Raw genomic sequence first — 22,851 nt, forward strand, 5'->3', positions numbered from 1 at the left:
TGCATTTAAGTATCCTCGTGACTAAGTCCATAAGAATGAACTCTTAACTCTACCATTCCATCACACTGCATTCCAGTTCTCAGTGTGTGGAACAGTATGTGCGTGTCAGGCTGTAGTGATATTCACAAGATAGTAAGTGTTTTTGGAAAACAGTTTATTCAGGAATTACATAATAATTTCAATTTTCCAAAATACATTTTACTAGATCCCTACAAAAGAAATCTAAATAAGTACAACAATATGAAATTAAGCTTGTTGCAACAGTCATTAAATATTTACTTCCACTAATATATACATACAAAATGCCACACAATGAATTTGTTTACCCCTGGAATGTGTGCTGTGTTTCAGCAGTTATGCTTGGTCTCCATATCCTCCAGTTCCACAACATGAAGACTCAATATTAACACTTTGTACATCCTTTATTATAGGCAAAAATCAAAGTTTTTTTTAATAGAAATTAAAAGTAACCCTCAAATTTCACAGCTGTGGTAGTTTGTCTACTGGGGTATCAAATTTGAAGTCTGCTGGGAAGAGATCTGGAGCTCGAGGATAGATCAGCCTATAAGACTGTCTGATCGTGACATCAGCTACACCAGCAATATCGCCAATTTCTAAGACAAAAAGCAGACAAATATGATTACTGTTTTTTCTATTGCCATTTGTATTGAAGAAACTAGCAAGCATAATTTAATCAAGAAGTGCTATACATTAGCTACTTTCATAACTCCCCCAAAAGCCTGGAAAAAATTAACAATAGTGACTAATATTTTGCACAGAATTCACAAAGTTGGTCTTTTCATGTGCCATAATTCAACATGTGCTATCCATTTTGGATTAAAATCAATTTCAAACTGACAGAGGACCAAAAGTGTGAAAATCATNAAAAAAAAAAAAAAAAAAAAAAAAAAAAAAAAAAAACTATTGCAAAGTCTTTGTATATCCAACAATATTCTAATAAATCATTGTCAGCATCAAGCTCCTGATTTTTATGCTTTAATTAAATACAAGCAAAAACAGCAGAAAGCCTAGGTAAAAAATAACACCTTCAGCTAAACATGAAATGCAGCTAACTTAAAATATACAGAGAAATATTCCAGCAGAGACATATTGATCCAACTAGTGTTTAATAAGCAAAGGAAATGCTTGTTAGAGATACACAGGAACTTAGTTTATTCAAGATTTAACCAAAGTTAGAACTTCAAATCTTGAAATGCACAAAAGCCTTCAGCACTGTCTGTGGACCCTGAGGGAGTACAGGGGCATGCATGCATCAATGACGGGCAGCTCTTTGTTTTAATCTTAGGAGGTAAAATCAAATAGGTCAAGGTGAGCAAGGATGAAAGTAGACCGCTCACAATCCCAGGAAACTGCCAGCACGATGAAAGCACCAAAGACAGAGCAAGCGATGCTTACTGCAGAACAAAGCGTCGTAACCCGACGGAGAGAAAAGACTCTACTCTTTACCTAAAATCAGCTCTCTATTAAGAAGCTGCAGGATTTTAGTTAGGGATTGTGGTTCCCCCCCCCCTTTTTCTTTTTGGGGGTAGGGGTGAGGGGTGTTTTTAATAAACTTATGTCTGATCTGAACTGGAACAAAAAATATCAACCAAGCTTCCACAATCAGCTGCTAGCATTTTAATCCATTTGTCATACCAAATTCTAATAAAAAATGCTCAGCCTTACTTCCCCTTCTCTTGACATGAAAAGCTGCTCCAGGCTATTCTGATGCTCTAAATAGCCTCAACTCCCTAATAGGGAGAATAACGTCAAAGGTGATCTACAGCCAAGCCTACTGTGCCACCAGCCTTCAGTGTCCATTGCAGTCTCGAGAGAAGGCAAGGAATATATACTAATTTAGATAATGTTAAATCATTCTGGCAGCCAAGAATTCAGTTAGAGTGTAAACTAAAGCCATTAATACTAGCTACAACTACCACCACGTTTGTACTTCTTATATTTTAGAACAGGAGAAAGTATGCATGCAAATACTAGCACAGGTAAAGTTAAAATTAGAGCTATGTATGCAAATCAGCACATTTCATTTAAATATGCAAGTACCAGTGCCAGAAGAAAATGAACTCAGTTTACATGGATATAACCAATTATTCAATTTGTAATAGGGGTTGTCCATCCTAATTTGATCCATGATGCATCCCACTAAAATGGTAGCATATCACTACCTCTGCAGACTTCATCCAAGTTTTACAATAAATTTGAATTCTCTTTCAAGAAAGAAGATATTTTTTAAAAAGTGAAGTTTTACCTTTTTGTGTCCTTTTCTCTGCAGAGGCTTGTGATGCCATATAAATAGCTGCAGCTGCTACAGAAATAGGGCTCCTCCCAGGAACCAAATCTAATTCCACAGCTTTACGGGCAATGTGTGTTGCTGCCATTTGTACTTGTTTAGGAAGACCCAGATTTGAACAAAATCTTGACATGAAGTCTCCGGTTGTAATCAGATCAACACTGGTTTCAAGAGCTTTCAAAATAAGTTTAAAACATCGGCCTATTTCCTTCTTTGAAATCCTGGACACTGCACATATTTCTAAACAAGGAAGAAAAAATTAAACTGTAGGCTTGACTGAATTTGTTCTTCCAACATAGGCAAAATCAATTCATCATACATTTTAACAGCACAAAGCAGGTCAAAGTCATGAAAGCCATCACCACCAAATAATAAGCTTTGCACACTTGTGAAATTTCTAAATCACTTATGTCAGTGCAAACTGTTCCATAAGCAGCTAATACATACACARCTTGCTTAATAGGAAAAACTTGTTACTCGGTGTCAAATTTGCACCCCCATTAGGACACATGCACATACTTATCAGAGCTGTTGACTCAAATTTAATTAGAACAGTCCTCATCATCTTCAGATCTGGCAATACCTTTTAAATTATACCAACACTTATAACGAATCGCAAATGGTAATCATCTTAGTGTATTATCACCAAAAAATCCATGCCTGAGAGCCTACACACTTGATGAATTCAAGAAGTTTACTAGACTTATTTTCAAAGGTGGACTATAGCTGAGAACAAACAACTCAGCAAAAAGTCCAGGAATAAGAGACAACCAACACCCCACAATAATAGTAACGAGATATTTATTTTACTTTATGGTAAAATTGACTGTATCACCAAAAGCTTACCTTTAAACGTTCTTGGAACACCCTCTTGCCTACAGGCTATGTAGAGACAAGCAGAAGCAATAGCATCATTACTCCTTCCCTTTAGGCTCTTTTGCTCATACACTTGCTTGAATAAATTATTTGTTCGATCCTTCAAAGCAAGAAGACTAAATTTAATTAACTCTAGGCCATTTAATTAGCAGCAATATCAAAAATTCATGTGCTCATTATATTATGCTAACTAAGTCAATGCCAGAACAATTTAAGGAAGGGAGACATGAACTTACAACTATATTCCTAGGGAGGTTGATTCTGTCTGCCATGTTCGTAATTTCTTTAAAAGCGTTCATCATTGCACGATCAGAGCTACTCATAGTTCTGCGATTCTGGTACTTCGAATTTCCAAATTCATCAAAACTTGCTGCACCTGTGCCCTGAAAACAAAGATTTTATTTTCCATAAAACAAGTGACTTCCTCCTCATTACAAACACCTTCCAGCTTTATAAACCCTAATTCAAAGCTTTAGGCTAGAACAGTTACGTAAATGACCGAAGTAAATCACACAATCAAGCATTGTTGCAAATGTCATGTTCTAYACTTTGCAAAAGTCTGTCCGAAAAAAAAAAGTCTAAAATTGAGAATTGTTTTCCAAGGAGCCCAGAGATTACGCAAAGATTTTTCTTTCCTAAAGTAACAGTAGCTTAAAGAATAAAATATGAACACTATGCAGGCAATGTGTCCCAATTCTCCTGTTACCACTGCTGAGGTCCAAGATTATGTTTTCTGTATGTCATTTGGGCTGCATCTGCACTCTCTCTGGCAGATCACTGATTCAGAAAAATAAATTTTTATGGCCAAARAGAGACCTGTTGTCATAATGATAGCTTAAATGTGGAAATGAAGGCATAGACAAAGAAAGTACCCAAATCAGTGTCCTATTCAAATCTCATTTGACGCTCTGCCTTCTGCAAGTAGCAAGTCTTAGCTGTTGCAACATGCAAAAAGCTGTATATTCTGCCTGTAAAAGAAAACCAAGTACCTCTTGAAAGAAAAGCTTGAGGTCTTAGGAGGAGTTCAGCCTGGCAACTTTAATGCTTAGCAAGCTTCCAATGTACACGTTCTGTATCTTACAATCGACAGTGCAATAGCATGCTTTTGTTAAATATGCCTATCTTGCCTAACTAAGGGGAGTTAAAATGTTTATGGCCTTCAACACTGAAACATGCCCTTGACAAATAGTGTTGTATTAAGATTAGTGACAGTTCATAATCAGGAGAACATCACCTGCTCATTCTTTSCTGACACCTTCAAACAATTCAGTTAGGCAAAGGCATCCAACTTGCATTACTGATTGACAGATTAAACAAACTGACGTGGTCACTGTAAAAACATACTACAAAACTGTTCTGGTTTTGCTAAGACCAGTAAGCACAAAGCCGATCTTGATCTATGAGCAACTGCTAATGTGGCCATTCACAGTGAGCATATGCACGCAATGTTCTTAAATTATACTCAGCAATGTATCGGGATGCCCATGTGTGGGGCAGAGGGCCAGGATACAGTGAACATAAAGGACAGATCATACTTTGGCACCACCTCATTCCTCTCAGGCACCCAGATGGAGTCAGAGCTCTATTTTGCTCTTTCCCAAACCATGGCCCTTGTGAATTGTCCTTCTATTTTAAAACAGCCTATAACTCTATAATCTTTCCTTAGCACATATCTATATTTAATATATGTTCTTTGGCTGTCCAACAATAATATGCTCACTCCTTTCTTAGACTTACTCCTTGCTCAGAGGGGAGCCGCTCCGCTTCCTCATTATTGCCAAGGAAAGACTCCACTTGCACCCAATTCAGATGGGCTCAATCAGTATCTCTATAGCTGAGGCCACATCTGTGGCACAACCACTTTGTTGTGACTGTGCCGGTCTGGGCACAGAACCCTCTCTCACACATTTCCCTCTAGGTAAGTTCTTGAAGTGGCTTTCTGTGACAGATGCTAGATCCTAAGATTGTTTTTGGTTTTTTCTACTCTTTCATCTTTTTTCATGTAAGGAAGTTTGAGGGAATCACCCAGAAATAATCCTGGCACCAACACAGCAGAAGGCTGTACTAGAGGCAACTCCCTGGACCAAACAAGCTCCAGCTATCCAAAGCTTTCCAGTAAGGTTTAGACGTAAGGAACAAATAAGAATCAAACACAGCAGACTCCAGGCCACAAAACGCATTACAAACAAGTGCCTGCAACACAAGACAACTTTCAGAAATCAAGGCAGAACGACATTCTCTGGTCCAAGAAATACACAAATTATGACTGARGTCTCAGGCCAGAAGGCTTCCTCCTGGACAGCACTACACCCCTGCTCCCTGCAGTGCATTTTCTCACGTGCATCATAGTTTCCTGGCTTAACGCTATGAACAAACACCTGAAGGAACTGCATTTGCTCAAAACACTGCAAATGTCAAGGGAGTGACCACAAAGGCCTACCCGTCCCACTCTTCATGCAGGCCTCAGGATCTTCTGGTCCTCTACCAGAGAGCACTGCTCTCTTTCCATGGCCATGAGGCATTCTCCTTCATCACAGAAGTTTTCTCTGGCCCACTGTGCAGCACGTGGAGAATATTTTGTAACTGTTCTCCTTAAAATTTCTGGGTTTTTTTTCTTAAAGGAATTTTCTTTCCAGTACTTCTGATTACCTTTTCCTCTGAATGTTTATGTATATTCAAGCTAGAGGTATAGCTGTAAGGAAGTACCATTAGCCAGAGGATTTTACCTTAGCATTATCTATACAAGCACTCTGCAAGACCCATGCCAATACACAGCTCACAACTATAAAAGGGTTGGAAAATACTCCTCCATCTCAATTGCTTAAACAAACCACAGCAATCCTCCCTGCATTTGCTATTTAAATGTCTCATCCATTCTTTCCTTCTACCGGGGCCTTCAACTAATTGAGGGACAATGCTTGCTATCTTTAGTCCTTGACAGCCATGTTAGAAGTCCCTTTCCCTATATGGAGAAACAGAGGCCATAGAGTTTTAACTAAGATCCAACAGACTTTTGTAATGGTGTGTCTTATGGCTGTGGTCTCCATGAGAATCTCCATTTAACTCATGTCTTGACTACCTCAGCACAGAAGGCATCAAAAGCACAAATTCCATCTGCTTGGCTTTCAAACAGAGCAAAAGACAACTCATGGATTCTTTTATTATATCATCCTGGAAGTCACTTCAACGCTAACTAGAGTTAGAAAATGCTGTACTGCAAACAGTGGCGACATCAGGAAGTGGTCAATAGAAGTCAGGTTTACAGTGCTGGCAGTAATAGTTTTGTATCTAATATCCTCTTCAACAGCAAAAGAAAGAAGCATCATCAGCATCAGTTCATATTACTGACTTTATACGGAATACTGAAGGAATTCCTCGCAGATCAGGCAGTCTGCTTGCTTGTACAAGCAGCTCATTATACAGTCTGGAGGTGACCATGAATCTTTCCTTCTCTTTTTTCAACCAGTCCTTGATAATAAGGTACCTTATCACTGCTTATTAATACAGTTCTTTTAGACCCAGGCCACAATCTAACAACACCCAGCTTCCTTCCAGAAGCACCTAACCAAAGGGTCAGAGTTCTATACCAAAGAACTACATCACTTTCTTGTTCACCCAAGCTAGATTCTCTTATAGCTGCTGCTACTACAACAAAAAAATAAACCTATAAAGAGTGCCAAAAAACAACTTTTCAAGGTATAGCAAAATCAAAAATTCTGATAGATTACACAGGAAATAGTTGTATGGATCAAGGCAGATCAATAGATTGCTTGATCAGTTATTTTTCTTGAATTTCACATGAGGATTTTAGAAAGAACAATGACATGTTGATAAACAAGTCACAACTAATAACAGAGTTCCCAACATGCCTCCAACGCTGTCCTCAGATCAACTGCAGCATGCAGTATCTACTTTCAGAGATACACAATTCTGTGTCAATACACTGAAGATATGCCCGAATAATGCAAGCCACTTCTGCTACACCAGGCCATGCTATTCATTCTCCTCTTTGCAGACAAATTAATCTTTCTTCCAATACAGGCTTCTGCTACCTCAGACAGATGGGTCCCATAAGTACTAAAACCAATTAGGAATTAATCCCTTTGCATGGGCAAAACAGCCTTCCCCCAACAGGAAGGAGTTCTGTAGTAGTACCTCCTGGTTTCAGGAAGAAAAGCAGTGACAAAACATTCTGAAAATTTTCTGTTCTGTTTTCCAGTTTTCACAGAAAAACAAAATCCAGATGTTCCTTTATCTCTCACTGGGGCTACTATCCCTCTTACTTGAAATTGGGATCTGAACCTCAAGGAAAAAAGGTTAACAGCTCAAGTCACTGGCCACCTGCATATAAATCCTGTCTCTAGCTGAGATATCTTWTGTCTTTTCTCAAAGTTCCTGAAAGATCTCTGAAGGTCTTCCTACTGAATCAAACTCAGTTCCCCAGAACAAACCTTGTAGCTGTACAGTACTAAAATGAGACAACTGTAAAAATCTGAAGCAAGCTGTTCATTTCCCCATCTGTCTAAAAAGGTGCATTTCTGGTATCAACGGACCAAAAAGTGACAAAAAAAACAAACAACTACAATCTTTCTGGACCTATTCAGGTGTCAGTGAAGCTCCAGTAACTCTTCTAAAGCACTGCTACACAGGGTTACTCAGCAGCATTGTGTTTAGTAGAGCAGCATATAAATTTCTTTGCCTGAAGGATTCCAAAACCCACTATAAGGTGTTCTACAACCTGCTGGGCAGTGCTGCTTGATGATGTCTGAAATACAAGCATCCATATGTTCAACCCTTTGAAGGAAGAAAGGTTACTTTTTCACAAACTGGGCCTCAAGATTAATTGCTCATATGGACATTCACCAGTCATCTTCCYCTTTGAAAAACTCTTAGTCAATGAATACGGTATACGCTCCTCTATACATATCCATAAAACTTTATCAGGTGTGTCTGTTCCTTCATCCTAGCAACATCACTGGAACAAAATATGTTTCTCCTTCATAATGATATTGTAAGTGTCCAACCAATGGCTGAAGACCATTTCCCTGTCTGGAACAGGACAATGACATTCACTTGCAGTTGAGTATTTCCACTTTATTTTTCAGAAAACAGGCTACCATTGAATATATTGATTTTACTACGCTTAAGTAATTGTAGAAGAGGGCAGACAAAAACATCAAAGGTCAGTGAGCATGAAACATTTAAGAAATCTACAACTATGAACAAAATACAACAAAGTATAACAATTAATGTTTATCTGGGTCACATTACTTCATTAAAGTGAATACATTTGTGTGATTAATCTTGCTATTTCTCTCAAGGAAAGCAGCAGGATATTGTACAACTGTACTTCAATCAAAATATACATCTAATACTTTCTTCTGGAGCACTATGGAATCATGAAAGAAGTCTAGATTTAGTGCTGGAAGAACAGTTAGTACATACATGTAGCTCACTTCAGATTCCCAATTTTAACCTTACATAGAATTTCTCACAAAAAAAAGTTAGTTCAAGTCTGACAACGCTAGCCATCGAGATGTCAAAACTAGGTATCCACTATTTCAGAATTCTTAAATACATCAAATATTAGAATGCTAAGTCAAGGTGGGTTTTTTTGTTCTTGTAAAGTCTGCATCACCACAATTTCTATTTATAGTAGTACCTTCAGAGTGGCAAATAGTCTCACAGTGCTATGAACCTTTCTCTTACGAAAGGTTCAGCCCTTTCCTGCCACACCTAGAGACATTCACAATTAGCTAACTTTTATTGCAATTTAAAAGTTCAGTTTAGACCAAATTTCTATGTAAACACATTCTTTGCACAGCTTATCTACAGACACATAAACATATATCTGACAAACTTAGTAGAATTGAGTATTTTWAACGTTACCTTGCCAATCATTGTACTCAAGTCGCCATCACTCAACAAAGGATTCTGGGTATCCCCAACTCGAGATGGGTCTTTTGTTGCTTTGTCATTGCTGAAAGTTCTCCACTCTGATCCTACATCTATGACTCGGTCACCTGGGTTCACAGAACGCAGTAGTCTGCATTAATGCAACATTTTGAAGTATTTCGCAAACATTAAACTACACATCCGAGCTCTCCATTAAAAGTAGGCAATGTGTTGGCATCTGGAAACAGAACAGTTAATTGCACGACAAGGCACTGAATAGAACGCAGTAGAAAAACGTATGGAACTGTAGCTGCTGGGAGAATATAAATAATTGAAGAAATATATCCAGAACACAAAGAATTACTGCTCTTACTGTTAAATAGTTTTGTGGGATCTTCAATACGCAAAAGGAATCAAAACCTTGATTTCAAGCTGGAGGTCACTGCTGCCTCTGGATATTCTCAGAGCTTAGACAAATGTGTAARTTATTGTAACTTAACGAGTTACCTCCCATTTGCCATGGGTTAAAAGTGCACACGTGAATTATCTGTCATGCACATGCTCATTAAGCTGCAGTAAATCACTTGTGTGCATGAGCTCCAGGTCCTTAATACTCTAAAATGAATGTCACCTCCTAACCTACCTTACCGCACTTTGGAGCTGAATTTCTGTTCCTGAAGGGAGTTCTGACCCTGCCCAGCTCCACTTCGTTAATATTGTTAATACCATCAAGCATCATTAATGTATTTATAGCTCTTTCTTCTTAAACTAAATCTGCTCCACTATATCCAGAAGAATGTAAATACAAATTCAGAGAGTAAACAAGAAGGAAGCGGAGAAAAAAAAAAAAAACAGACAGGAAATCCACATTCTCTGAATGAACTAACTTCCCTGGCAGAATTCTCCCGTTATACTCACCTAAGCCTTTGATGCAGCAACTTTCACATTGAAAAATATCCCTACTACAGAGGCAGGCAAAAACCTTACAGTAATTATAATGATACCAGCTTGAGGAGGGAAACAAAAACCATACTGCTACCAGTATAGTTCATTCTATTCACAGATACGGTAAAATGCATCTCAGAGGTGCGTGAACTCCAGAGAAATGCTACAAAATTAAAAAAGAGAAAAAGCACAAAAAGAAGAGAACATATTGTTTAAATTTTTAGTAGTTCAGCAATCTACATTTGTGTAGGACATCAGAAGAAACTTCAATATAACTGTCATCTTTGCTTTGCTAAACCTGAGAAAAGATTCATTAAATTCATCAATGTTTAAGTGAGTTGTGAAGCTAATGTCTGCAGAAAATAAGCAGTGCTGACTGCATGAAAAACAGAGAGTAAAAGCAATGATAGTAATATCACAAGATACAAAGCTGGAGAAAATACAGGAGCAGAGTGGTGCAACTGCACAACTACTCTCAGAATAAAATCTTAATCTGAACGAGAAACTTTGTTCCTAATATAAGATTATGCAGGAAATATGCTTGAATTTGAAAGAGTACATGAACATAAGAAATCTCCACAATCTAAACAGAATAAATGTAGGTGTAAAAGGTTCTCACCAACACTTGTCAGTTATACACGTTTACAGCTACGCTTCACCTTAGGATTTTACTGATTTGACAAAACCAAGAGGAAAAAAACTCAATCAAAAACTAGAAGCTTAAGAATACAGCAGAGTTTAAAAAAAGAATATTCCAAAAACAGAGATCTACTGTTTCCGCTACACAGGTCTACCCCTTGCAAGCCTAAATTAGCAGACAGTATGCTCCTCTGGCTCTGGACTCTCTGTAAATACTTGATTAAGTAATACTCCTTCTATGGTCTAGCAGTAACTTTACTTTAAGACAACCTCCCAATACTGTTTACTGCATCTAAAAAAAGCAAAATGTACTTAAAATTCTGGCATGGTATAAATAGAACACTGAGTACAGGGCAATGATGTAATATTTTTTCCACACAAGTGGGAATGACCTAAATGACTCAGAGATCTGCTTCTTGTGAGTTATGAACTGTTCCTGCTCTAACCAAAAAAAAAAGTGTTATATCACTGCCTACTTTGTCAGATATATTACAAACAACGATTGAAAATACTATTTCAGAGTGAGAAAAGATTAAGTAGAAAAAAAATCACTGATTATAAAACATTTGTGTAATTAAGATGCAATACACAAATATCTTTACCTTGCCAAGAAATCTGCTATTGCAGAATAATAGTTTTCCTGCATACTCCCAGTGTTTTACTTAAATATACCAGTCCTAAGAAGCACATTCCATCCTTCAAACGGCTGCTACAAGAGAAGCGCGACGCAAGCTAGAAATATTAATGAAAATGGAATAAATAGGTCAATAAGGGGTTTTATTGATGAAAAATATGTATTCAACTACAAGAAGCTGACTATCCCACTCCATATACAAATAAATATGGCTTTATTATTTTCAACTTTTCAAAATACAAAAGAACTTCAGAGCTGCAATGTTAGTTTAGAGGCAGACAATTAAGATCCAACCTAGAATAAGTGATAAAAACACAAATCTTAGAATACTGAAGTCAGTCTTGTAAGTAGTAGCGGAAAATATTACCATGGATACATGGCTTTGAAGACTGGTGGCTGAGCCATCATTTCAAGCCCTGAACACAATTTCCTGGGTCATACCCTACTGACTGGGTTTCCTAAAGCTCCTGGGCAACGGGGTCTGACCGTTAAACATCAGAGTTACAAAAGCTCCCAATCCGTACTTCCCTGAAAGCTACTACTTCATCACAATATTATTAGACAGGTTTTGGCAACCCTATCCAGCTGTTGAGTGACTGCATATTCCTTTTAGTACCTCCGATTTTACTTCTGATAGTCTTTTGAAGTAGAAATAAATTTCACTAGATGCGGTGCCCTTACACTCCCTTACTTAATTTTCATCAAGCAGGTAAGTTCATTCTTCTTTCCTCCTCTGAAGTACAGAAAAAAATCCAGAGTTTACAGGGCCCTAATCTTTRAAGAAACCAATCACCAGACTGATATCATGATGCATATTCCTGAATATACTAGCTTTTTCTTCACGGTCACATTTCATTTCGTAAACAGTTCTTCCAGTATATGGTTACTTTTAAAACAATCGATTTGACTTTAACACTGGGAGTCTAAGGGAGATACAGTGAACTTCACTGACTCCTGTTACCCAGCAACTAAAAAGCTCATTTAGTAAAATGCAGACCTGTTATTCAGAGCAGAAAACTTTAGACCAAGATTTGCTTTTCTTCACAAATGCCAAAAGAAGAGCAAGAACTACAAAAATGCACCATTAAACTTAGGTATGTATCAAAAACTATAATATAATTTTGAACAACTTTTACAAATCAGCTTAAAACATCTACATACATCACAAATCACATATTTCTATTTTCCTCGGTAAAATGGAAAGTTATTTCTCAAAGGAAAATATTTTCACCTTTTCACCAGAAGATAACTCTGAAATTGCAATTACATTTTAGAGAAATAACATTAGYTATTTCAGCATTGCATTCCACTTGCAACGACTCACAAATATCTCATTCTCTATTTGCTTTTTATATTGTCTGTAATATGAGGGTAGCATAGCTGTAAATTGAAGATGTTTAATCAAAACAAGAATAGGATCAAACTCAAGCCTCAATGTCATTTACTTGCCATGTTCAATCTTGAAACAGTTCTATGATATAGTTTAGTGTCTTAAGCAAGTTTCAGAGGAGCTATAATGTTAGCTGTACATTGCATCCAGCTCCACATATTCTTGACTAGTATTGTAATCCTAAAATATATACAGCATAAAAAGTTTATTTGCACTTCAAAAGTACCAAATACCTATTGTTTCTACAGAATGTTTGTTTCACTTCCAGAGTTAAAGAATCTGCTGCCATCTAGTGAGCACAGACATGTTTTAATTAAAAAATTTACAATGCCAAATTAAAAAAATAAAATACAAAATTAAAATTCATTTCAGTCAATTCACTATTATCCAGAGTAATGAGATACTGAGACAAATCACAGTAATGAAATGTCTAAATAGCAAAATACAAGATGAAGAGAAAGGGGAAGAAAYGTAACAGTGAAGTGCCAGGCTGAACTACCTGACTGGCTGTTTCACACATCCCAGTGCACAGAAAAGACTCATTCACTCAGGCACAGCTCCAAATACTACCATCACGCTAACACGCTTTCCTTGAATGCTGGGGGACAACACAGCAGAAGTAGCAGCAGCTATCACCTTACAGATCCAAGGGTATTGCCCTCCCTCTCTTTGCCTAAAGTTGCTACTCTGCTCATATCTGGAAGAGCCCGGGCTAGAAAGCAGAGACAGAGCCAGGCAAGCCCCATCCAGTGACAAACCTGTGCAGGCACATCCCCCAGGGCTCCTTGCTTCAAAAACTCAAAATTAAAGTCACATTCCGGGACCAGATGAGTCTAGCAAATATTATTGCCTTATGCKCTGTACAAGTCAGGCTGTTAAATGAAGAAGAAAAACTAAACAATAGCTACTGCATGCTGATCTAACTTTATGGTTATAGTTGTATATGAACATTTAGAGACTACATTAGAAAATGACTTCAAACACATTCACATTCTATTATGTACTGCCCCATATATTGTATTCAACTTTTTATTCTATCCAAGTTTTCAACAAGCAAAAAAAATTTGCCTCTACTGGAGTTTTTGAATTTCTAGCTGAGATAATGTGATAACTTTTAAAAGGTTAGCAGAGAATAAACCACTGGAAAAAAATATATATACATATGGTCACAGCTTTTTCTCTAAGACTTTCAGGTTTTTTTGCAAAATACAGCTATTTGCAAAAACAAAACAGAACAGTTCTGCAAACAGAATTAGATCAGGCTTTGAGACATTCCAAAAAACAGAGTATTCTTCGTAACGGCTCTCAACGATTTTTGGGTACTAAACTAGAAGCCACCAACTGGAAAACGTTCCACATGAGGGGGACAGGAAACATGCCAAGAGCAATGCTTATTACAAGGCCCTGTAAAAGAGGGCAGCTGCTGGAGATTCTGCTCCTAATGTACTACCAGAGACCAACTAAATGATGACAGGTAGCCAAATATACGCTTCAGCACATGCAGCACCACTCAAGTTAGTGGATAAGATGTGCTCACAAATCTTAGTTCACTTCAGAAGTCCTCAGCAAAAGATCCATGAGATATAAAATACAGATATTTGTGGAAACTTATTCTGTCTCTCGCAGAAGCCTTTAATACAGTCTTTGATAAAGGACTGACACATAAATTCATCACTCCAAAGAATAACAATCTGGTCTTGCCATTCAAAGAAGTCATAAAATTCAAAAAAGGAACTTAAAAAAAAAAATAAGATCTTACTGAAGGATATTTTGACAGACATCTTGGCTCAGCATACAGGCAAGGCTGCACTATTTTTCCAAAATTTTTAAGAAAGTGCACATTATTTGTAAAACAAAATTCAAATAATCTCTTAATTGTCTTCTCCTAGGTGCCACAGATGAAGAAATGATTCTGTGATAAAGAGAAAAAAGGACTCACATAAAAAAATACATCCACTACAGCTATTGTCAATAAGAATAACTATTTGAAACAGGAATAATCCAAAGAAAAGTAACTTGGTCACTACATTACCACTGAGCCTGAAAACCTTTGAGCAGATAAGTGAGAACTACACTACCCCAACTTTGCTTCATCAGATAAGAACTCCAGCCAGAAAAGCAAATACTACYCTGCACATCAGAAGGCTCAAAATTGAATACAACTAGAAACTTCTGTTTCTTGACCTCTTAGTAGATGGCCTAAGTTTTACAAAGGCAGAATTGTAAAGCTTTTAATCTTATTGTTTTATTCAAACTAGAAGAGTAAATTTTAAGCATAATCAAGTCACTAACCCACATAAGAACTGRTATGAAGCACTCAAAGAAACAGAGAAGCTCACTGATATCAAATAAGCTTCYTGACTCATAAAAGCTTGCCAAAGATATCAAATGCTTCATTTCTCAAGTAAAAGGTGTCTGAAATATGAATGCTATACACTTGGTTTCCACATTAAGTTTTCTTAATATTAAGAATAGTATCTTCCTATCTTTGACACTTTAAAACTGCAGACATCTAAAGTCTAAGCTTCCAGTATTCAAATGTCATTTCCGAAATAGTCAAAGCAATCATCCTTTTTTTTTAAGAAGTTGAAATAAGTTGGATTTGAAAGAGATTTGAAATGCTGACCAAAAAGGCCTAATAAATAGCTCTCTTCATATTTCAAGTTTTATTTGCAAATTAAGTATCCATAAATATTCACACAAAACTCTATTCAATACTTCCGTAAGTATCGGCATACTTTGTAATTAATTCTCCTATGGATGCAAGAAGTTTTATTTTTAAGGACAAACTTTTATCAGACACTTCACTGGTCTTGGACATTAAGTGGGAAAGTACTAACCACATTTAAGGTTTTAATATACATTCCTATCCAAAGCTTATTTGCTTTTTTTTTTTAACCTTATTTTGCCATTTTGTAAGATTTTTTAAATTGAGATTTCAAATTTTAACTKTGTGTGTGAGAACACCCACACAAACAGGTAACTATGAACATAAATCAATGTATGAAAACATTTTTCACCGTTTGGAGGAAGAAAAGCATTACAAGTACAATAGCTGCAACCACCCTCTACTGGACAGAATTTAAAAGTGCTTAAACAGCTCTTCACTTGCATGATATTATCAACAACTAAAAGTTCATTTGTTTTATTTCAGAAAACATATATAGACACAATCGATCTTATTCCTAATGACACTGAGAGCTTGGGTGATGAACTGGCCAGTAGAGTAGCAATTATGAAATCCCCTCCTACTCCAGTTTTCTATTTTACAGAAAAAGTATTAATGGGAAAGTTAACAAAATCTTATCTATATTATATAGACCACACCTGAATTTAAGACAAGTCCTTAAGATCTCAATTTTTAGAAGCATTAGCCAACAATCCTCTTATGAAATTTTATTACACCCTTACCTCACCACAAGATAGGCTAGGTATTGAACAATTTTTTACGAAATCCTTCAACTGAACCCTTAGGTATACATAGGACATGAAATATCTGAATATAGGTCATAAMCTAACTCAAAGCTCTGGCAAGTTGATTTGTAGATAAAGATTCACACTACTTGAAGAAAGACTGCTYTTAATTTAAGGCTATCCAATCCCAGATTTGATACAAGAGCATGGTTCTTCTCCAAACCAAACCTGCATACTGAAGTAGACAGATTTAACTAATTAGCACTTAACATTAATGAATGATGAGAATAAAATGCTCACTGCTGCAACTTCTGCACATTAACTCTAAAGCAACATCTAGTGAAATTACACAGTATAAAAGTCTTAAATCAGAAAGGTATTCCTTCCTACCTAGTTAAAGTGCTTTGGACAAAAAGCATACATCAAATATTTTTCTCTCCTGTATTCTGAAGAAATMTGTAAGACTCAGTATCAGGCATATGGTTTGTTGACTTAAGCTTTTACGAGTCTCAGCAGTATAACTTGTTTACTCTGTAAGAGGTATCCATCAATTCAGACTGAGGGCTTAACTTCAGCACTTCCAGTATTTACTGTGCATTACCTAATTTCATTCCAGACGTAGGAAGAGAATTTGCAACTTCACATTTTGATTAATATGAGAAGGAACATTTAAATGAGAACAAAAGCAGTCCAAGACTAAAGAAATGCTCTTGCATTGGGGAAAGAAGAAGAAAAAAAGACTTTGAATGGATATTAAACTCTGAATATCATTAAGCAGCTGTCAACTTTATCTGAAAGACTATTTTTTTAGTAAGAATTTCTGAACTGTTTTCCACAAGAGATAGAACAAACAGATGCATTCTCTCCAAATCACCACATTTCTGATGAGAACATCAACGACCAGAGCCTATTCACAATCGYACTTCTCCTTGTCCAGTTCCCCTCTTGTGCACAGCTGCACATGCTATTAAGCTTGTTTTTGCATCCTCTGACTGAAATTCTGCCCACCTCTTTTTTGTTACATTAAGAAAAGTCAGTGCTTTGTATTCCACTTTTATTCTGCCTTTCTAAGCCCCTTCTGGTAAATCAGCAAAATTCCATCCTTTTTTATTGTCTTTTATGAAAGGCAGTAAGCAAAATACCTGCCAAGAGAGACCTTGCTTTTGACTCTTTGACTGCTTTTCATACAAAAAGAAATTAAGTAGCAGGGTGGAAAGTCAGCAAGAAGGAAACAGTAACCAGCAAAAGATAAAACAGAAACTAACCTGGGGTGGGGGGTAGGTAATAAGGAGAAGGCAGATGAGTTTAAGTTGACTGAAGCACAAATTAGCTTCAGTCATACTGATATTAGAAGATTCAATGCTGTTTTAATACTGTGCAGCAAAATAGCAGAGGTGATTTAGAACAAGTGAAAAATACGATGCAAAGAAAAAACATAATAGTAGACGTAACTTAAAATTTTATCAAGACATTAAGACCACCACCTTGCAGTGTAAACCAACTTAGATGTTACAAGTCTCTTAAAATCTCATTTAAAAACACCATTTCCAAAATACAGATCTACCTACATCACTGGATTCAACTGTTACAAAAGAGAAGATCAGCTCCTCCCACCACCCCCTAGTACTTTTCTTATTGCTTCATCCCTCCCTTTCAGCTACATATCTGATCAAAGCAATCTTAGTCCTTACACTAAGGCACCAATTTCACTTCATACCCTAAAAAGGAAGAAAAGTTAATTTTCAAGTTTTGGAAGCAACGCACCAACTATTTTATCCTATGACAAGCTTATTTTACATTTAACAAACAAAAATCCACTTTCCTCACAAATGCTTAAAAACTTCAGTAATTGACCACATAGGAACATCAACTGGAAATTCACTTAGTTTAGTTCAAGGACTGTTAACTCTGATTTCAGCCAAAYCATACTAAAAAAGTTAAGTGATATCACTATGTACTTTATGACAGTAAGTTCAACACACATTCAGTACTTACCATTCCACCCAGTTACACCAGCAGTGCTCTGGAGACACTGAATGAGAACATTCTAAAGTGAATCTAACATTTGTTTGGCTACAGATTACATCAAGTTAGTTTTTGGAGTGTTTTCTTTTTTAAAACTCTTTTCTGACTAATCCTCTTCAGTGATAAAAATCTCACTAACTTTCAACCCAAAATATGTTCTGTGACAAGATCATATTCATGACAGCTGCACATCATGATYTACGTAAGCTCAAAGAAATTAAAGACAAATGTATGACTTTCCTGTCTAGGAACAGGAAATGAAATCACTACCTCTCTTAAGGTGAACATGTCATACGGAGTCCACAACAACAAATACATAAAAGTTTCCTCATTTGGGAATAAGATTTTGTCTTCATTCCTTTAGAACACYACAACTTCAAAAAAATCAGGCATCAAGAATTGGATCGCTTTTCTCCTCCACTATCCTAACAGACCAAAAGAGGAAACTATGTTAAATATTCACACTTCTGTTTGGTCATGCRTTCTTCAATTATTTATTGTCATCTGGTTTAATTAGTTTTCCAAGCTGYTATCTACCCAGAGTAATGAACTGGGCATATGCAGGAAAACTAAAATGCTAAAGGAAGGTAAGACAAAATAAGAATGATCAGCACAATGRAAGTAAACGTTAAAAATGCCTAGTGTTAAATCCATAGAGGTCTATTTAAAAAACATTCTGAATTTAAGAAAACCTTTTTCCCTACTACTAACGTTGCCTGCAAAGAAACCCAAGTTCAGTTCAAGAACATAAGTCCTTGAAAAATTCAACTCAAAGTTGGGATTAATATTCTAGTGATTTTTACTCATCAAAAATTCTGATTACTYGAACTAAAGAAATCTCCAAAGCTACTCACTCAAAACCACAGTAAAAAGTAAATCTCTAAAACAACAATATATTGTGACTGGAAAACAGAATGTACATGAAGTGAGCTTTGTGACATACTTCGAAGTTTCTAAAATAAAATGCATCATCAGCAGGCAAGCTAGACTTTTCCCTCTTCTTCAGACAACATCACCTTGAAAGTTATGAACTGAACAAGGCAGACTTTTCTAAAATTTCGTTCAACTTCTAGAGTAGCCATGCAAAGAACTGAACACTGACCAACAGCCTAAAAGCCTATTACCATATTTCGTCACTGTGGACATCTGCATTTTCAACAAGCCAATTTGCCATGACTGATRTATCTTTAGCCAGAGGAATTTATGCAACTTAAACTGGCCCTTCTTTAACAAAGCAATTAATGCTCACTGGTCTAGACCAGTGTTTTACTCACAGTCTTTCAAATGGATTCAACATTTTAAACAAAATGACTAGTAACAGCATTTTAATATTTTGATATTTATTTTAGTAAAATATGCAGAGAGTTGTTCATATTTTGCATAAAGAAAAAGTGTATATTTTAGATACCTGATCTAAAGAATTCCTACTAAGTTTTCTGCAACTCAGGAAAGCTATTAGCTCTATGTTAAAAGCTGAATGAAAACCTTTAATTCAGCGCAAGACAAGAGTAAAAAGCAAATCATTACACTGCAGGAGAGTACAAAACCATCTGAATATTTAACATCATTGAATAAGTCATCCGAACATCCACTGTCAAAACACAGAATTTATTTTGGTCATCATGCGTCTAAAAAAAATTTAATAGAAATAAATGGGTTTAAAAATGGTTCTACCCTAAGTATGAAGTTTCCCATATATGAGGTCAAAAAAAGAGTTCATCTTAAAAAAGATGCATAAAAATAAACATTTAATACAGTTCATAACAAAGTGGTTTTCCCTCTTTCTTTCAAACAGAAAGACAACTAAAAGGCTTTCTGGATTTCATTATTTCATTTTATTTATAAACATACTTCAGTCTGCAGGAGTTTCTGCCACATGATGAACTGAATAAAAGTGATCAGCAAAATCACAAAAGAAAAACTGAATATTTACTTTGAATAGTATTAAAAGCTTTAGAAGATTTAATTAACAAAACAAGCAGTGGCAAGGATATAGAGTCAGCCTTCAGTACAGAAGATAACCTTTAACCAACATGAAAATAATACTTTTTTTGTAAGGAAGTTAGTTAACTAAGAGCTTTTATTACATTTCTTAYACCTTCCTGACTGAAACATTCATGATTAAGGACAGAACACTGACCAGGACAATACAATATTCTAATCCAAAATGCTAATGTAGCTACAATTGTTTAGTCTTTTTAAGGTGAGACTGATCACTTTGTTAAGTCATTACCACAAGACGAACTACTCAAGATGGCATATTCCTTTGACTATAACCAAAGAGACCTAAGTCCATTTTCAACAGAAGCCCTTGAATCTTTGGCTATAGTCRAAGGAACATGTATATAATAAAAGGAAATACTTAGGCATCAAKAAAAACCTTTTCACACTCAAATTATCATAGACAAGTTTTGTGAAAAAAAAAAAGTACATATACATGCAATTTAATTTCTATAGTAACTCACAAAAATATGAATAGTTACTTACCTACTACTAGCCCACACTCAGAACAGATCATATCACCAGCTCTATAATCCTCAACTAAAATGGAATCTGGATGGTTTGGGCAAGTCACTCTTGGAAGCACATCCAAACTAAGAAAAAATTGGAAACATTAATCCTTGTTATCTATAATCAAACAGGTTATGTATCCAAAACTGTATTTCTCCAATGATATTCATTATTCACAGTACAAATGAACCATYTAGTTTAAAAATAAAACCTTTACAGGACCATAAAAAGTACTGAGAATACTAATGCTAAGAAAAAAACAATAATGCAGGCTTTACAGTGATTTGAATTATACAACATAACAACCTAAAAACTTGAAATACACCTTTTTTTTTTAAATGCTGTAGTACTACCTTTGACAAGTGTGACTTAAGTTCATCTTAAATTCTGATTTTTTTTTCTGAATTATCTTGTATCAGAAATATAAAGACTTTCAAAAACAAAGCTTTAAAGTTTTAAGCAATAGACGTGATTGTGGTCTAACTCACAATCTAATGCTAGATAAGACTCCCCAAAAGTTAGTTGTGATTACTAAATCAGTATTTTCACTCATTCTCATCAGGGTGAAATAATTTATCAGGTCCTCGATTAAGCAGTGTACTAAACAATATTTTTAGGAAAAGGCTGATACTACTATTGCTTTTTGAAAATTTGAAGAAAAAGTCCACTTTATACTAGGCTTACTAGCTTTATAAATTAAACATAGCTCATTATTTCTAACATCTTAATGAAAAACAATACTAGTAYGTGAGATAAATCAATGAATCAGTTCATGAAAGGAATTATACAACAACAGTTTTTGATAACAGGCAATTCTTTCTTCCACATCTATGCATCTTCAAGATCTAGAGAAGATGTAAAAATAAATAAATAAATGAATTTGCATAACAAAACATATAAAAAATACACAAAATAAAAAAATAAATATCTCATTCAAACTAGGAATGAATGTACAGTAACCGTAAAACAACTACCAATTTAAAATCATTTGAAAATATCATTTGAAAATAATCTCTATGTTTAGAATTGGAGTTTTTAAGACACTGAACACAGCCATTTCCTTGGGTTAAGGAGCAGAGGATATGGAGGTTGATCATAAAAYAGTTTCTCTTGAGTATTCATCAATCTAAAACTAATAGTGCCTAAAAATAATTATTAATCCTTATCATTGCAGAAAATATCCTATTAAAAAGTTAAATGCATCCCACTTTTCCCTTTCCCATCAGTCCRTTACTTCAACCAAGTCAATATAGCAGATCTTGATTTTTATTATTTTAGATATTTCTGATGTGTCAAAAGCAAAAGATGACATATTTTAATCCAACTGCTGTTTGAAAAAACACCTTTCAAGGAGTCAAAAGTGAAATTAAAAGGCAACTTTGGTATTAACATTAAAGCCTTTAGAAAGAACATGTTCACACAAGACCTTTAAATGTCAATTCTGTTCAAAAGATTACATACAGGCTCTCAGAACTACTTTCTCCTTCTTGTTATTCCCAGTCAGTAGTTTCATATGACAAGACAGAACTGTTGACAAAGCATGATGTGCAACCATCTGACATTTGGTGTTACGCAAAAGGCTACTGAAATACTAAACGAAAGAAAAAAAAGGAAAAAAAAGCCTCAAAAAACTACCAGTATTTTTATTTCCAACTTCACATTGACTGCAAGAATTCATCTTCTAATTCCAGAACTTGCATCCATAGGCAGATGCTGTTCTTCTGGTAGCATACATGTTCGACATAATAAGCCAATTTCACTGAAGCGAAGTGCACAGCATGTATAAAGGCCAATCTCGGGAAACGGCCTAGATTTGCAAGAGGAGTACGAGAAAAGGCTCACTGGGTCGTAGGAGAGGTTTAGCCGAACACACGCGCTCGGCCACAGTGCGATCGATGGGCCTCGCTTCCCTCGACGTGCTCCGGGAAAAGGGGGGACACTGGGACCCCTCCGGCCGCCGGCCTAGCGCCGGCGCAGGTGCAGCTCCGAAGGGAGCGCAGCCTCGGGCCCGATAACCCGGCCCCAGGCGGGCAGAGCCGGCCCGGCTCGGGGCCGCGGCGGGGGCGCCCAGCAGCAACAGCCCCGGGCCCGGCGCGGGCGCCGAGGCGGCGACGCAGCAGCGGACGGGCAGCGCCGAGGCCTCGCAGCGAGACGCGGCTTCGTTTACAAAACGGTAACAGTGGAAAAACAACGACGCGAAGTTTGTAACTACAG

The 22,851-nt window shown here is 36.4% G+C and overlaps 1 protein-coding gene across 2 annotated transcripts in view; it reads right to left on the reverse strand.

Annotated features, from left to right (window-relative positions):
• Nucleotides 1-137: 137 nt before the first annotated feature.
• The window catches only part of GTF2B (general transcription factor IIB), a 23,159-nt gene continuing 445 nt past the window's right edge, over nucleotides 138-22,851 (reverse strand). The window contains exons 1-7 of one of the 2 annotated variants that reach the window (XM_085303522.1): nucleotides 22,480-22,629; nucleotides 20,614-20,720; nucleotides 9,074-9,207; nucleotides 3,421-3,567; nucleotides 3,155-3,284; nucleotides 2,267-2,548; nucleotides 138-614 (exon numbers count right to left, since the gene is read on the reverse strand). In XM_085303522.1, the coding sequence (XP_085159648.1) occupies nucleotides 481-614; nucleotides 2,267-2,548; nucleotides 3,155-3,284; nucleotides 3,421-3,567; nucleotides 9,074-9,207; nucleotides 20,614-20,644 (858 nt within the window). In that variant the 5' untranslated portion in view covers nucleotides 20,645-20,720; nucleotides 22,480-22,629 and the 3' untranslated portion in view covers nucleotides 138-480. Of the gene's footprint in view, nucleotides 615-2,266; nucleotides 2,549-3,154; nucleotides 3,285-3,420; nucleotides 3,568-9,073; nucleotides 9,208-20,613; nucleotides 20,721-22,479; nucleotides 22,630-22,851 lie in introns of those variants that run through there. The other variant, XM_085303521.1, reaches the window with a different exon arrangement.

This window comes from Rhea americana, unplaced genomic scaffold, assembly GCF_003343005.1.
Source record: "Rhea americana isolate MKP2758 unplaced genomic scaffold, rheAme1 scaffold_2, whole genome shotgun sequence".
Taxonomy (NCBI): Eukaryota; Metazoa; Chordata; class Aves; order Rheiformes; family Rheidae; genus Rhea; species Rhea americana.